This window comes from Apodemus sylvaticus, chromosome 1, assembly GCF_947179515.1.
Source record: "Apodemus sylvaticus chromosome 1, mApoSyl1.1, whole genome shotgun sequence".
In the NCBI taxonomy this organism is placed as follows: Eukaryota; Metazoa; Chordata; class Mammalia; order Rodentia; family Muridae; genus Apodemus; species Apodemus sylvaticus.
This window is the reverse complement of record NC_067472.1, coordinates 124,661,808-124,677,331: the sequence shown is the minus strand read 5'-3', so window position 1 is coordinate 124,677,331 and position 15,524 is coordinate 124,661,808. Positions and strand designations below refer to the sequence as shown.

General features: G+C 47.0%; 1 protein-coding gene across 1 annotated transcript in view; it reads left to right on the top strand.

Annotated features, from left to right (window-relative positions):
- Tmc3 (transmembrane channel like 3) overlaps positions 1-13,716 on the top strand; it is a 43,753-nt gene extending 30,037 nt beyond the window's left edge. Inside the window, exons 13-22 of the mRNA XM_052178165.1 lie at positions 19-267; positions 802-930; positions 1,481-1,548; positions 3,236-3,364; positions 5,926-6,036; positions 6,728-6,853; positions 7,735-7,813; positions 9,227-9,269; positions 10,860-11,115; positions 12,873-13,716. Of these exons, the coding sequence (XP_052034125.1) occupies positions 19-267; positions 802-930; positions 1,481-1,548; positions 3,236-3,364; positions 5,926-6,036; positions 6,728-6,853; positions 7,735-7,813; positions 9,227-9,269; positions 10,860-11,115; positions 12,873-13,716 (2,034 nt within the window). The remainder of the gene's footprint in view (positions 1-18; positions 268-801; positions 931-1,480; positions 1,549-3,235; positions 3,365-5,925; positions 6,037-6,727; positions 6,854-7,734; positions 7,814-9,226; positions 9,270-10,859; positions 11,116-12,872) is intronic.
- The last annotated feature ends 1,808 nt before the right edge of the window (positions 13,717-15,524 follow it).

Here is a 15,524-nt window from a genome sequence, read left to right as displayed (position 1 = left end):
TCCTTCCTCTCTCAACAGGAAGCTGCTACTAAAAACATCACAAGCCACTGGGAAGATGCTCCCACCTTCTATGCCACCCAGACAGTGCCTGAAGAAGGGCAGTGGCCCACATCTGGGTCAGGAGTAGAGCTCAGGAGAAACACCAGCATGTGGGGAATGGAAGAGACAAGCTTTCTGACTTCTGTCATGCCACAAACAAAGGCCAACAAGACAGTGCCCTACATGCCGGGCCCACAAGGCCAGTGCTGGGAGACTTATGTCGGCCAGGTGTTTCCCTCTGCCCTTTGAGAAGTCTCAAAAAACACTCCACCCTGGGAACACTCTTGGGCATCACTGTCCCTTTTTCATAGAAAAAGAATATGGCATCCAGTGAGGTTTTGTTTTTCTATGTTCTAGGACTCAAAATTAATCTTAGTGATCAGAGCTGTCGAGCAGTAACAAAACAAGGTCCTTGTAAAAGCTCATCATCAACCTCTTAGGCACATCTGGTTAAAAGCTTGTGTTTCAGAACCTCAGACCTTAGGGTCTTCCCAAGTTTCATGTAGTAGTGTTTTTGCCTTGGATCTTGCAACCCAAACTCAGATGAGCAGATATTGTCCAAATACCCATGATATGACAGAAACCCCTCCCTCTGCCTCAGTGCTCTATAGAGATATATGAAGGGAAAACATAAGAGGGCTCCTGGCTCTGGCTCTGTGGAAGGGACAGAGACAGGGAGAACCAGGCCGAGAACTATGGGAATGACAGGTGGGGAGGATTGTGGGGCAGGGTGTGGTGGCAGCAGGACCCTATGTGTTGCAGGAGATGCTGAAGCTGTCTGTCATCGACATGCTCTTCACCGTGGCCAGCATCCTTCTCATAGACTTCTTCCGAGGACTTTTTGTCCGCTACCTAAGTGACTATTGGTGTTGGGACCTTGAAAGCAAGTTTGTAAGTAAAATACATCCGTTGGGAAAGGTTCTAGAAGTAAATCCATCTCTTCTTGTTGGCTTGTCTATGAATCAGTCAGGCATGTGTCATACAGCTTTTTCTGTCTACTTTGGTTAATCTCAAATAGAGGGAAAGAGGCCCAAGAAGTGATTCCATTCAAGTCGAGCTTAGTGAACCTACAAGATTCTTGGAGTTCCTTACAAATGCATGAGTGAAGAGTTACTTATAGATACATGGGTGACTCAGGCAGCTACTTCACTAAAATGCCAACCCCAGCATGGGTGATATCAGCCAAGCTTGCTGCACAACTTGCAGACAGCTCCACTAAAGAGTCTTTCCTTTTGAGGGAGAGATACTGCAAAAGGGATTCCTGAGGGAGCAGAGGGCATGTGCCACTGAGCTCCTGCCCCGGGCTTTCATTACACCATTGGCTGTTAGTCATTTGTTGCAGCTGAGTATCTACAAGAGCAAAGAAGTGGGTACAAATGGTACTACTGTGCACAAAGGACGTTTTGACTTTGTTCTTAATGCAAATACTTTTCTCTCACAGCCTGAGTATGGAGAATTCAAGATTGCCGAGAATGTGCTGCACCTGGTCTACAATCAAGGCATGATTTGGTAGGGTCGATGCTGCGTTCCAGCTTTTCTAATGTCATCTGGGCTAAGGTTTCGATGGCCCAAATGGACCTATACACACAGCCATAAGCATCATCAGGATGACCCTAGCCCTAACTCTAACTCTAACCCTTACCCTTAACTCTAACTCTAACCCTTACCCTTACGCTAATCCTAACCCTAACTCTTAGATGAGGTGATTTTACTACTGACTTCCTGAGGATTTTACAGAAAAGAAAAACAGAGGGAGTGGCTCCTTTTTAAACTACTTTAAACACAGCCCCTAAATCATCTGCATAGTAAGTACTGGGATCCTTCAGCTGGGAAGGGGTGAGCAAGCAGAAGACTGCTTCTTGCCAAGGAAGCCTTGTCAAGAAGTCTGTGGTTACACTGGGACACTCAGAGACAGCCCCATCTTGGGCATTTCCCATTATTTCTTTCGTGTAGACACTAGGCCCAAATGGAGGCCTATTCTTCTGGATAACTGGGACATCCTGAGGGGTGGCCAGGATCCTGGTAAGACCCTTCGACTGGGGCACCTCAATCCAAACAGATCCTGTTCCTAGTGGTGCCAGGGCACTGACAGGGGTCATCTTGCCATCTTTTCCTCAGTAGTGGGTGGGGACCTCCCAATTTTCCTATGGGACCCCAAATGGTGCTGTAGGGCCAAATACTGTCAGACAAAGAAAAAGAGAAAGCACAGATATCTATACATTCAGAAAATACAACCTCCAGCATCTGTCCCAGACTGCATAGAAAACCCAGTGGTATAAATCAAATCTGTGTAAGCATATGTACTATTTAATATGTGCTAGATCCATGATATGCTGAGCTAAACTTTTCACTGCAACTCTTTCAAGTAATTGCAGTCATTGTATGCAGTAAAAGATGATAAAGAGAGGCATGGGAGGCATGTCTGCCGTAAGAAAGCAAACAATTGCTCTTAGAACACTTATCAAATGCTCCATTTGCCTGCCACTGAATATGAATTCCACAGGAATAGGTTAACTGCATATCCAATACAAATTGATTTTAAACTAAAGTGGAGGTTCTGGGTTTTGTTGTGCCTTTGACATTTGTGCCGTGGCTAGGTGTCCTAGCTTATCTGAAAGAGCTGAGTACTCTCAGCTCATTAATTCTACTCTTAGAAGTGTCCACATTGAGACACAGGGTCACTCTTTGGGCAATATGTGTTTGAGCAAATTGATTAGTTTCCCAAGGTTGCCTTCCCAATCTATTAATTTGGTTATCTATCCTTCCTTTCACAATTTCTGGTGATTAAGTAGACTAACACATGCGAGGGTCCTAAAAGCAATAGCCAACAAAAGTTGGGGATGTTTGACCTTTGTTAATGCAGTCTGAAACTCATTACTTATTAACTTAGTTCTTACCCCAGACCTGCAAAGTCTAGAGTTTATTTCAGGACCTGGTTCTCCAGTGTCCTCTCCCCAGAGGAGGCCTTTCCGTTTCCTAAAGGAGAAGAGAAAGGAACACATCACCACCGCCCACCTTCAGGGACTCATCATCCTCTCTGGAATGTGCAGACTGGGTGTCGGACCTTCAGAAGTTTCTTCAGTTCTTGAAGTACAGGGTGTACACATACTGTCTCAAACCCTTGCTCCATCATGAGGCATCTGGAATGCAGTCCTGAATGTGGACACACAGAGACTGAGGTGACCTTCTGTTTCAGGATGGGGGCCTTCTTCTCTCCATGTCTGCCAGCGGTCAATGTTCTCAAGCTCATTGGGCTGATGTACCTGAGGAGCTGGGCGGTGCTGACCTGCAATGTACCCCACCAGCAAGTGTTCCGAGCTTCGAGGTTGGTCCCAGGAGTTTCTGCCTTGAGCTGAGACCATGTATCCTCTGAGCATGTCTCTTCCAACAAGGGACCTCCTAGCACAGATCTATCAAAACCCTCCAGTTTCTCTGCTTGATTCCCCCATGACGTCCCTGCCTATGCCCCTCTCCACCTTGGAATCAGTTGTCACCCCTTTGGAACTCTTGGTACATATTTTTTAAGTTTCTATAGATGTCTAATAATCATTTGGGAGAAAATGCACAAGTTAGGAATATCAGACTTGAGTTTTCACAGCCTCAACACATGGTATACCCAGCACCCACACAAAGGCAGAACACCCCACCCCACTCCTTCCCCACGGTTCCTCCCGATTTCCACAGACCCAACTGGGCGTTCCTGTCACTTAAGTAAATGTGACACATAGAAAGTGCTCCTTTGTGTTCAGCTTTTTGGTTTTCCACTCAACACTGTGTTTCTCGGCTTCATGTCACCGAGGAAATACCCACAGCTGACCTGATTTCTTTATCTCCGCCATGGCTGCTTCCAGCCACTCATTGCTAAGGCTAACATAGCTGAACACTCTGCTGAGTGTATTTTGTCAGGAGTGTACCATAAAGTGTAATGCTGAGTTTTAAGGCGGGCGTGCATTAGTCCTCACCGTCTGCTAGGGCTAGCATAGCTGAACACTCTGCTGAGTGTATTTTGTCAGGAGTGTACCATAAAGTGTAATGCTGAGTTTTAAGGCGGGCGTGCATTAGTCCTCACCGTCTGCTAGGGCTAGCATAGCTGAACACTCTGCTGAGTGTATTTTGTCAGGAGTGTACCATAAAGTGTAATGCTGAGTTTTAAGGCAGACGTGCATTAGTCCTCACCATCCCTTAAACAATTGAATTGTTCTATAAACCTGACAACACTTATTCTTCCCTGCATTTAGCCACGTGCGTGGATTCAGAACACATTTTAAATCTCGCTATTAGACCCCAGTGATAGTCTTTGTCATGGCAATAATCTGTGTCTGCTTGTCTCTATTAGTGGCTTTCAAACATTTTTTAACATGACCTGGATAGTAATCTATTTATATTTTATCTGAATACAACACATGCTTATGTTTGGAGATATGTGGTTTTATATCTTTACATGTGATTATTTGACGTATACATAATCATAATACATGTGTGGGTGTTCATGAATATACAGTGTAGGGGGATAGAGACAGGGAGGGACTTCGCATAACTTCTCTGTTAATTCCATGTGAGCCGCTGTAACAGCACACCTGAACCTGGACAGTTTACAAAGAACATGTCTTGGCTCACTTTTCTGAAGCTAAAAGTCCAGATAAGCCTAGGCTTTGCTTCCAAGATGTTCCTCAAATGCAGAGTCCTCTAGAGGAAAGAACAGGCTTTCCCGTGTGCTAGAAACACAAGAACCACAGAGTGAATGGGATGAGATGCATATATGTATCTGTACTCACTCCACGTATAAGAGTGGAGTCCTCATGGACCAAAACACTTCTCAAGCATCCCACAAAGGCAAGCACATGTCAGAGTGAACTGTGGAGGGTACAAACAGGAGCCCCATCACGTTCTGCACAGGGCTTCTGGTTAAGCGTTTTTTGTTTTTTTTTTCAGCATGGAGGGAAAAAAGCTGGGAAACTGACAGACAGGATAGTTGAGCACCACTAGACCCCTAGACTACATGCAGGGCCTCACTGCCAAATTGGTCTGAGCCACCACCAGTGGGGAAGTCTGGGCAGCTGAAGGTTCTGATGCCTGCCTGGGATCCAGAGATGAGGCACCAGGGCTTACCCCAGTAGAACACTCCCTCTGAGCAGTAGGAGCAGAGAAATAAAACAAGAGCAAGTGTGATCCGTTTCAGATGGCTAAGGGTCACAGCCAACAGAGCCCCACATCCTGGGATCTAAGAAGCAAGCTCAAGGCTGCCAGGGAAGAGGAAGGCATTAGGTCAGGACCCTGGAGTTCTAAGGTGGTTCTGGGATTTCTATGAGTAGAGCTAACTGAGAAAAAGCCACGCACACAGGGATAGGATCACTGCCTTCTTGGTTTACAGCTTACAAGCACCCAGACAGTGTATGCAAAGTGAACTTGCTTGAGTGGAAGCTTCTCTCTGAAGCTGACTTCTGGGTTTCTAAGCTGGGTGTGCCCCTCACACGCAGCACTGATGTGTGTGTGTGTGTGTGTGTGTGTGTGTGTTAGTCTGTGTATATATGCAAGTGCATGTGCATATATGTGTGCATATGTGTAGAGGTCAGAGGCTGATAGCAGATACCTTTCTCAATTATTCGCCACCTATGCTTTGCCAGCCTGGGCAGTAACCTGCAGGGACTCTCCTGTTTCTCCCTCCCCATTGCTGGGATTTCAAGTGTGCTGCCCGCTGCAGCCTTTTCACACCTGTCCTGGGGATCAAACTCAGGTCCTCACGTTTGTGCAGCAAACGCTTTACCAAATGAACCGTCTCTCCAGGCCCCTGTAAGAGACCAGTTCCATCCACAGTGGTGGTTATGTGGATACATTCATTCGGACTCTGGAATGAATGCTGCTGTGTGGTTCTTGCTCTTTCTGCAGATCCAACAACTTCTACCTGGCAATGCTCCTCTTCATGCTGTTCCTCTGCATGCTGCCGACCATCTTTGCAATCGTCCACTACAAGCCGTCTCTGAACTGTGGCCCCTTCAGGTAACACACACAGAAAAATAAAATAAATAAGCAAGCAAATAGATAAGTTAATAGAACACAATACAATATTTTTAAGTAATGGAAAACAGTCAACAGAGCACAGTGTGGTCTATCACCCACATCATCCTAGTATTTGGGAGGCTGAAGCAGGAGGATTGTCAATAGTTTAAGGTCAGCCTGAGTGACTGAGTAAGACTCTGTCTTAAAACTGAAAACATACTTGCATACAATATATACAGATCGAGTAGGTTGTAGCTGTGTATTTAGAAGTATGTGTATACATATAAACATACATATACATACAATATATGCATGAAGACAGTCCAGGTCAGCTTTCAGTCTGGAGAATCTCGCTGTAGCCAGACAGAAATCTAGACTGCCTTCTCCATCTTTGCCTAAGCTGGTTTTGACCCAGGAACCGTTGGGTGTGTCTTCATTTCCTTGTTAAAAAGCCAGTGCACTCACAGTTTGATCAGTGACCTCGCCTCCAGACCTACTGGGTAACCAGATAACTACTTCAAGTAATTTCAGGAATGTCAGGCATCTTTGTCATTTGGAGATTTGCCTCTAGCTTTTGTAGCCTGCATTTGGAGATCCACCTCTACACGCCCAAACATTTTTGATAGATCCCGAAACCTTCCCTAGGCAAAATCAGTCCAATCTGGGCTTATCTTTTCCTTTTTTTACACAGTGGACAAGAGAAAATTTATGACATCGTGTCAGAGACGATAGAGAATGACTTCCCCACGTGGTTTCACGCTGTCGTTGGACATATCAGCAGCCCTGTGGTGATTCTTCCAGCTGTGCTGCTTCTGTTGTGAGTGCTACCCTTCCCAACCTCCAGGGGGCATCACATTTCCCAGCCTCCTGGGTCTATAACTCCTGGGAGGAGACACTACTCCTCCCAGCCTCCAGGGGGCATCACATTTCCCAGCCTCCTGGGTCTATAACTCCCAGACTTGAGGAGACACTACTCCTCCCAGCCTCCAGGGGGCATCACATCTCCCAGCCTCCAGAGTCTGTCATACCTCCCAGACCTGAGGGGGTGCCACACCTCTCAGGCTTCTAGGGCAACTGTGTGTGTAGCCACCTGATCACACTGATGTCCAATAATTAAATAAAATTAGACCATTCCAATAGCACTTGTGTGCTGACGATCTAAACATTGATCTTGAGTCGCTTCAGAGTAGCATGAGCCACCATGCCATGGAGGGATGGCCGAATAGCTACCGAGTCAACCACATCGCCTGGCAGCTTACTGTGGCCGCTCTAATGGGGCTGGACATTATTGATACCAGTAGAGTATTCTGCAGAAATGTAGATAATTTTGAAATGTCATAATTCAGCTGAGTAGCTTATGTCTATTAGGTCTTACTGAGAGAGGCGAACCCGGTAGCCACAGTTTGATTGGCTGCAAGGTATCTGCTGGTCTTGGTGCCTTATATTTATTGTCAGGGTGCAGAATCTGAAGCAACAGGGGTCAGCTGTGGGAAGCAATAGAAAGAAAAGAAAAACGAACGAAGTTGTGCTTTCCCAGTGGCCACAGGCTGTGACTAAGGAGGCAGATGTATTTTGGTTCAAGATTCAGAGGTTAGTGAGTAGCACACGTCTAACCCAGGAAGCCTCACTTCCACTGCTACCTGGGCAGGGCCGGGAAGCTGAAGAACCCGCTGACTATTCCATGTCCTTCCATTCCAGCATGCTCATCTACTACCTTCAGAGCATCGCGAGGTCCCTCAAGCTCAGCAGCCAGCAACTCAGGATGCAGATCCAAAACGCAAGTATCATCTGAACTCAGCGCTCATCCACGCCAACCTCAGCCCTGGCCCTGGCCCTGCACCCTCTCCAGCAATGACAGCCCAAAGCAGCTCCACCCCCGACCCCACCCCCAGGTTACAGTGCACATGCGCTATGGTACAAAGTGACTACCCACAAGTCCCCTCGAGTTATTTCTAAGAATACCCAGCAGTTGCTTGCTTTTGCTGGGAGCAAGCCTGCTGCTCACCTAAGCATTCTTTGCAAGGCAGCATCAGGTTTCCAGTGTGCCAGGCACCTCTGTAGACTTTGATAGACTGGTGAAGAACCACCCCAACCCAGGTCAACTTTGATCCCTGAGCCCCTAGTACTGTTTGAACCCAAGCATTCTTCTCTCCTTTTTCTTATTCTTTAGATTTTTGTCTGGCATAGATTCCTTTCCACCTGGGGTACACATCTCTCCTAAAGTAACCAGATTGAGGCAGATACTCCCTGGCCTTCCTCTTCTCTGAACCCTGCTCCCTCAAGGTCAGGAGGAGACCAGGGAGGTATCCAAGAAACCAGAACTCTCTGGGTCATGTCTAACCTGAAAGTACTTCCTTAAGTGAGGCATCCTGTTCACCTCTGTCTCTCACTATCATTGAAAATAACAACCCCATGTACCCTTTTCACTAAGGAAAGAAACACAACTGCTCCCGTACATACAAATTTACGTAAAGCGGTAACAGCCCGGCTTTGTAAAATGTCAAAATTTCCAGTTGCCGGGCATTTTGTCCATGGATATGTCCCTAGTGACTCATTTCTATTTTCTTCTTGATTCAAACCATTTCAGGCTGAGCCTCCCTAATCTAAAGATCTGAACTGCTTCAGGACCTGAAAGTCCCCGAGTGTCAACATGAGGCTGAGTGTAAAATTCCACAACATGAAACTTTTTTGTGTACAAAAACTCTCAAAAAAGATACTCTATAAAATCACCTCCAGGCTGAATGTGCTCAGTACAAGTAAAGCACATGAACCTCATTTGAGGCTTGGCTCTCATCCCTAAAATAACCAGAATATGAAACTCTTTAGGTCCCAACTCCTTCAGCTACAGGATACTCTGTCTTGGCAGAGTCTCACACACGCATGAACTAATTGTCCTTACAGAAAACCCATCAGGCATAAAGCCTTGGTTTTTTCATGTCTAGATTTATTCACTCAAATAATAGGTCTAGTCTCTATGTCCTGAGCATTCTGTCCTCAATGGTACTATTGTGCCCAAAGTATGAATAATAGCACATAAGTCTCTCTCTCTCTCTCTCTCTCTCTCTCTCTCTCTCTCTCTCTCTCTCTCTCTCTCTCTCTCTCTCTCTCTCTCTCTCTCTCTCTGCAAAATAAAATGGTAACTGCTTCCTCTTAAACCCAAAGCAAACTGGGTGCCATTACTATTTTCCAGGCGAGATCTGAAGATAAGAAAAAAGTTGCCCAAATGGTAGAGGGTAAGTGAGCCTTAAAATACAAATGTCTACTCTCTGGGGTGATGAGCATTCACAGAAGGAGCCTCATAACCAGTGCTGGATTTTCACAAGTCACTGGGCACACTAAAGTAAAACCAGGGCCAGCCACTGCTCTAAGCCCTTGATTTAATCATGTGCAGGCCAATAACTAACCCCCCAAACCTCTGTAATCAGAAGGGGGCTTTGAAACAGGAGAGAAAACTCAGTGTGGTAAAATAGAACATACTGAAGAACCTGCTTGTCTCACCACTTTGTGTATATCCTCTCAGGCACTCATCTCTTCCCATGTGAGCCCACCTCCCAGGCCTCTGCCTAAGTTCCCACATTCCCAAGTTCTGTCTTCTCTGACCTACTGCCCTAGCCATCCCTAGTGATGCCAGGAAGGCAGGTGCAGCCGCTGAAGCAGATTCGAGTGAAAAATTCAAAGCCAAAGACTCACCAAGGTCATACGCTCTTTTCCCCAGTTCTCCAAACTCAGACCCATCCAGGGAAGAGCGAGCTATGCCCCAGAAAGAAGGAGACTGTAGGAAACAGACATCTGGCATGGGTAGAAGGCTAGGTTTGGGGGTGGAATGACCGGCTCAGCTCAAAAAAGAGGCAGTAACTCTGCCCCTTGAGGCCACTGAGAGTCGGTGCACTGATGCTCAGTTGGTACCACTGAGCTGGCATAGCCCACGCTACCGGCCAGAGCATGAAGGAGAATGGGACTCAAGTGTCCCCATGAGCTAGCTCCTGTAACTATTTTAAGGTGAACTGTCCGGAAGAGAGCTCTTCTCTTCCAGGACACTCAAGCCTAAGGGATGAATTCCATGTAGAGAAGTCACCAGGTGACAATTTCACATACAAGATGATTGTGCTTTGTGATATAAAAACCCATTGTAACTGTTATAGATGAATTTTCAATTGAGAATACTGCATAATGTAGGCAGAGCCATCCCCCTCACACAACCAGGATCCACACACACTTTCTCCAACAGCCTGTCTTGCCGTGTGTGTGTGTGTGTGTGTGTGTGTGTGTGTGTGTGTAGAGGTATCAGATTGTACCCTGTAGTCTCAGGGTGCAACACTGGGCTCCTCCATTCCTTACTTAAGTTGCCTGGATACCATGTTTAGAATGGCCAAATGTGTATGGCCAACATGATCCACTATGTTTGTAGGTGCATCTGATGACTGTAAACTCAGTTGTTGTCATAGTCCTTTAGCTAAATCAACTTTGTGCCAGCCAGTGTTCCCTTGCAATAATAAATACATACCATTCTTATAAGGATGGAAAGGTTTGTTTGAGCTCACAGTTTCAGGTTCCAATCTGTGCTCCACTGACCCTGTTGCTTAAGAGAGGTACACTGACTGCCCTGCCATAGCATGCCACACAAACCTGTTCACCTCACAGGCCCTTAGAGCACAAGACCCCTATGACCAGAGGACATAGCACCAGGCTATAGTCTTAAAGGTTCCACCTTTTCCCAGGAGTGCCAGATAAGGGACCAAGTCTTAGCAAGTGCCATGTGGGGATTTTAAGGTTCAAAGCACAGCAATCCTGGGCATGTCACCTGCTCTTTCCTCTGCCCACAGCTCGCATCCAGACTCATGAAGAAAGCAGCAAGAGGCTTCTAAAGGATGGTGACCTTATCAGCCAGCTGTCCTCAGTGTACATGGCAACATCCCAAAACAATGGCGACGCGCTCAACTTTGACTCTCTGAGTAGCAAGAGTCTCAGGACGGAGGCCATCACAAGGTCCCTGCCCCAGAGTCCTGGGCAAGGGTCCAGGGGCCCCTGCTCTCCTCTTCCAGATGGATCTATGTCAAGGCCAGAGCAGGACACCAATAGGTGAGTGTGAACTCTGGCACAAAAAGAAACCAGGCTTCTTGAATGCGATGCCTGTGGTGGACCAGAACCAGAGGTGGCCGAGGCCATTAAATTCTAGGACTGCCAGAAGGAGTCAGAAGGCAGGGAGTGCAAGGAACCTGAGAGTGTGGAAGTGGTATGGGGGAGGGGAGGAAGGTCAAGAGTTTTAAAACTACTTTATCATACAATCCGTAAGTACACCTTCTTCACAGCCTAGTATACATATTTTTGTAGCCTGGGAAAATAAGATGTCACTTAACACTTCATGTCCCAAGTTAGCATTTTAGGGTGCAGAAGGAGAAGGTGCAACTCCCCCTGGATACCCTCAGTAGCCTGGGGAGTCTCCCAAGACATTTACAAACCTGATTCAGGCCAAACCTATGCAGGGATGAAGATCAGGACTAGGCAGGCTTCAGCAGGAGGGTTAAGTGAAAGAGGAGAGATACGCTCAGAAGGAAAACCAAGGCTCACTGGAGAGCACGGGGCGAGCTAGACAGTTGGAGCTCATTGTGTGTTATTGTTGTTGTTGTTGTCGTTGTCATTTGTTTGCAATAGCGTATCTAGAACTTCAGTGGGGTTGAAGTTATTATGGGCAAAGGTTTATTAAGAAACTTAAATGAGACCCTGCAGACAGGATTACAAAGGATAAGGTAAAAACAGATCTCAGGAACACAGAAAGTCAGGATAATGTCACTGGAAACGGAGTGAGCAGTCTTGTTTGAGATACTCAGGACTTGTCCAGAGAAGGAATAAAACTCTACACAAGGCCACATACAGTCAGGCCTTAAACCTGGTTCCTTAGTACACATAAAGTATCTATGGATGAGTGGAATATGAGCCCTCTCCCCCGGTGTCCCAACCGTCACAGCCAGTGCTGGCACTCCTGCTTCCCAGCCAGTGGGAGGCTCCACTCCACCCTGGGGTGCGGAGCTCCTCCTTCTGGCTGTACCCCAGTGCTTCCCTATCTTTTTATCTGGCCTCATTCCACTTTGGGTCTCTGAATGGTAAACAGTCACTTCACATGCAGACTGATAAGATATTGGCAAGACCTTCAATGTGTGATTATGTGGGCCAGATGCTTCAATTTCACTTTCCAGAAAGCAGGAGCACCCAGCTTCCTTTACTATGTGTTCAGACAGCACACAGAAGAATGAGGAGACAGAATTGTGTTCATCATTTGTAGTACTGTGGACACCATAGAGATAATTACAATTTTTCTTTTTTTTCCTTTCTGCAAATTATCCTAGAACTCCAGAATTTGTTTTATGCAAGTTGTCTTCATATACTTGGAGTACCTTGACAAGTAGGGAGGAATCTAAGTCTTTCTTGGGAGGTCACTGGGGGCTGGGGGTGGGGTCAAAGCACAGTCACTGGTCCTCTGAGCAGGTATAGTTCCCCCCAAGTGGATACTTGAGGGAGTGCCTGAGAAACTGGAGAGCAGGTTAGCCCACTAGAGCAGTATTCCTCACATGCATTCCACAAACATTAGCCCCAAAGAAAAATGTTCCTGGCAGAAGCAGTGCTCCGTGGTGACATGTTGATGAGGCGTGCCCTTTGATGTGCACCCTCATGCAGAGTGGCATCTCTTATCATATCAGGGCGCTGGGATGTTCAGTGTGTGGCCCTACTCCAAGTGCTTCTACGCATGCAGCCCACAAATCACGTACAGACACGGTGGAATTCCTGGAGATGTGGAGGGATACGGAAGCCGTAGCTGCTTAACCACTTCCATCTTACAGGTACCCACATGGGCCGTGTTCCAGCACAGGCAACCTCCACAAGAACAGATCCTGCTCGTCTGTGGCACAGAAACAGCCCCTCAAAGATATTCGCTCAGAGCCTCTTTCCCGGAAAGGCTTTCAGCCAATCAGTCCTCCTTTCTGTGGATCTGGGGTCTCTGCCTTGATGACGCATGGCCACAGTCCCCATACCCCCAGATACTATGTTGTTAATGAACGAGACTCTCACAAAAAGATCCACCCAGCTTTCTGGCCAGAAAGACATTTCAAGATAGATGCTTTGGGTGACATTGTAGAGCTGTACCCCAGGAATGTGCAGCAGTACATGTCCTGGGCTCCCCACCTGCCTTGCTCTCCACAGCTGAGTGAAGAAGAGGAGGAGATGCTGAGGAGAGATTTGGTCCAGTGGTCAATCCCTGCTACCTCCTTGACAGACCTCCCTCGGTCTTCTTGCGTTTACACTGGTGACAGATCAGAAAATAACACCAGAGACCCTAAATACCAGAGAAGGGTGTACTACAGATCTGGGGATAATAGTTTTGAAGACAAGCTTGAGAGGCCCACATCTGTACACAAAAAGCCACGATCCAGGAATGTCCAGTACCCGCAGCATACCCTGAAGGCCAGAGCCAAAGCCAAGTTTGAGCCATCCTTCACAGAATCTGATTCTGTGTCAGCAGCATCCAGCAGTGACCAGGCAAACAGCAACAATGACCAATACCTGCATGTCATGTCCAGCCAGGGCAGATTCCCGAGGTCTGCCAGCCAGCCAGGCAGGAGGAAGGCCAAGTCCAGGCAGGTACTGCCCACAGATCTAAATGACCTAATTTGTTCAAATGTCTAGGTTTCTTCCCATGTCCCTTCCTAAAGACTGGATCTCTTTGGAAGTATTGAGGGCACCTGGTCCCACTCTGTCTGGAAGGGAGGACCTGTCTGTGAGGTGTTAGAGATCTGTGGGGCTCCTTTAGGCTTATGCAATTGCTGCTGCCCAGTGTTCTGAGACCCTGGGGCTGTAATTTCCTATTCAAAGCAACGGGGTGTGCATGGCCATTTCCTGGGTTGCCTTATGTTTAGCATACACTACCATATCCGGCTGTCATTTCAAGAAAATGCCAGCCCTTTGATTCCATTCAGGGTGGCCATGCTCACCTGCAAGGCAGAAATCTCATTGTGACTGCCAAAACACTCAACACTCTTTTTATATTAAATAATATGAGTGAGTGCTTTGCACTGTGGTCTTCTGACAGACAAGTATCAGCACTCCATCATGAGCACCCAAAATCAGGCCACCCTTGAAATATTCAGAGTACATAGCTTATGAGGACAATCAGTTTAACAGTGGCTAGCATAGTATACTGCAAATTTATTTACCTCTGTATTACTCAATCAGAACACAGATTAGAAATGATCTCAAATTTATAGCTGTGGTTTCCTGGTCCACCCAGAAGGTTGGAGATTGGAACTCAGTATCATGCTTAGCCCAAACATCCCCAAGACCACCTGTCTTCTCACCTCTCAGCTCTGACTCCGTGTTTGCTGATCTTGTGCCAACAGACTTCAGTTCAGGTAGGAGGTGAAGAATTCACAGCCACCGAGATACCAGGCCTGTAGCCTCCACCTAACAAGCCCACAGGAAAGAGTAGAGCTGACATTACCCACTTTTCACTGTGTCTGTTCACAAGGAGCTGTTCTTTGACTCCCCTGACAGGCTCTGTGAAGGGCAGCTGTGTGTGCTCCATCCCATGGTAGCCAGCTTGGTGCCCTGACTCCTCTTTCCATTTGGCTTTTTAAAAGCTCTGACTTTTAACACTTCTGTCTCCTCAACTATACTCCGAATGTCTGTGATAAAAGTGGCACCATGGTTCTGCTTTCTCCGTAACAGACACACAACAGATATCACATGTGTGCTTCCTGTCACTGCTGTCAATTGGATTAACAATGTGGACCCTCCACACATTAGATTTCTCTGGAAACAGAGAGCATCACATTGACCATTGATGGTACCGTGGTTGGGTTAGCCAAGAGTGCACGCGGCATCCAGAGCAAGGGAACGGTTTCACAAGTGAATGAAGCTCATTCAGTCAGCTCTACTTGTTAGTGAGATCAGCAGCAAGGGTGGCACCATCCCAAGGTCACACAGATGTCCTTGCAGAGGTACAGTCTGTACAAGCATGTGGTAACCCTAGTGCCAGGCTGAGATTCTGGCCAGATCTTCTGTTATCCTGTGCATGTGCACCAATCTCCCAGCTTCACAAACTCTCGCCTCATTGACTTTCTTGTCAGAGCAATTCCATTCTGACTCTTGTGATTTCCACACCGTAATTACAAACTACGTGCCTTCATGGGATGCACACCTGCCATCTTAGCATCTCCTGGGGTTGGAAGTGCAGGCCTGGCTGGCTGGGTCCTCTTCTCCAGGTCTCCCCAGGCAGCAGCTAAGACAACAGCAAGAGCTAACATCCCACAGGGGCCCAGTTCCTCTTCCATTCTCATGTGGTTCCTGGTCAGATGTCCAAGCCTTGAGGTTCTAGAGGCTTCCTTCATGTCCCTGCTATATACAACATGGCTGATGGATCTTCACTGGCAGTGGAATGTGTTCCTATTTGGTTTCCAGTCCCTTTTGGGAGGGATAATATGGGCCCTCATTTTACA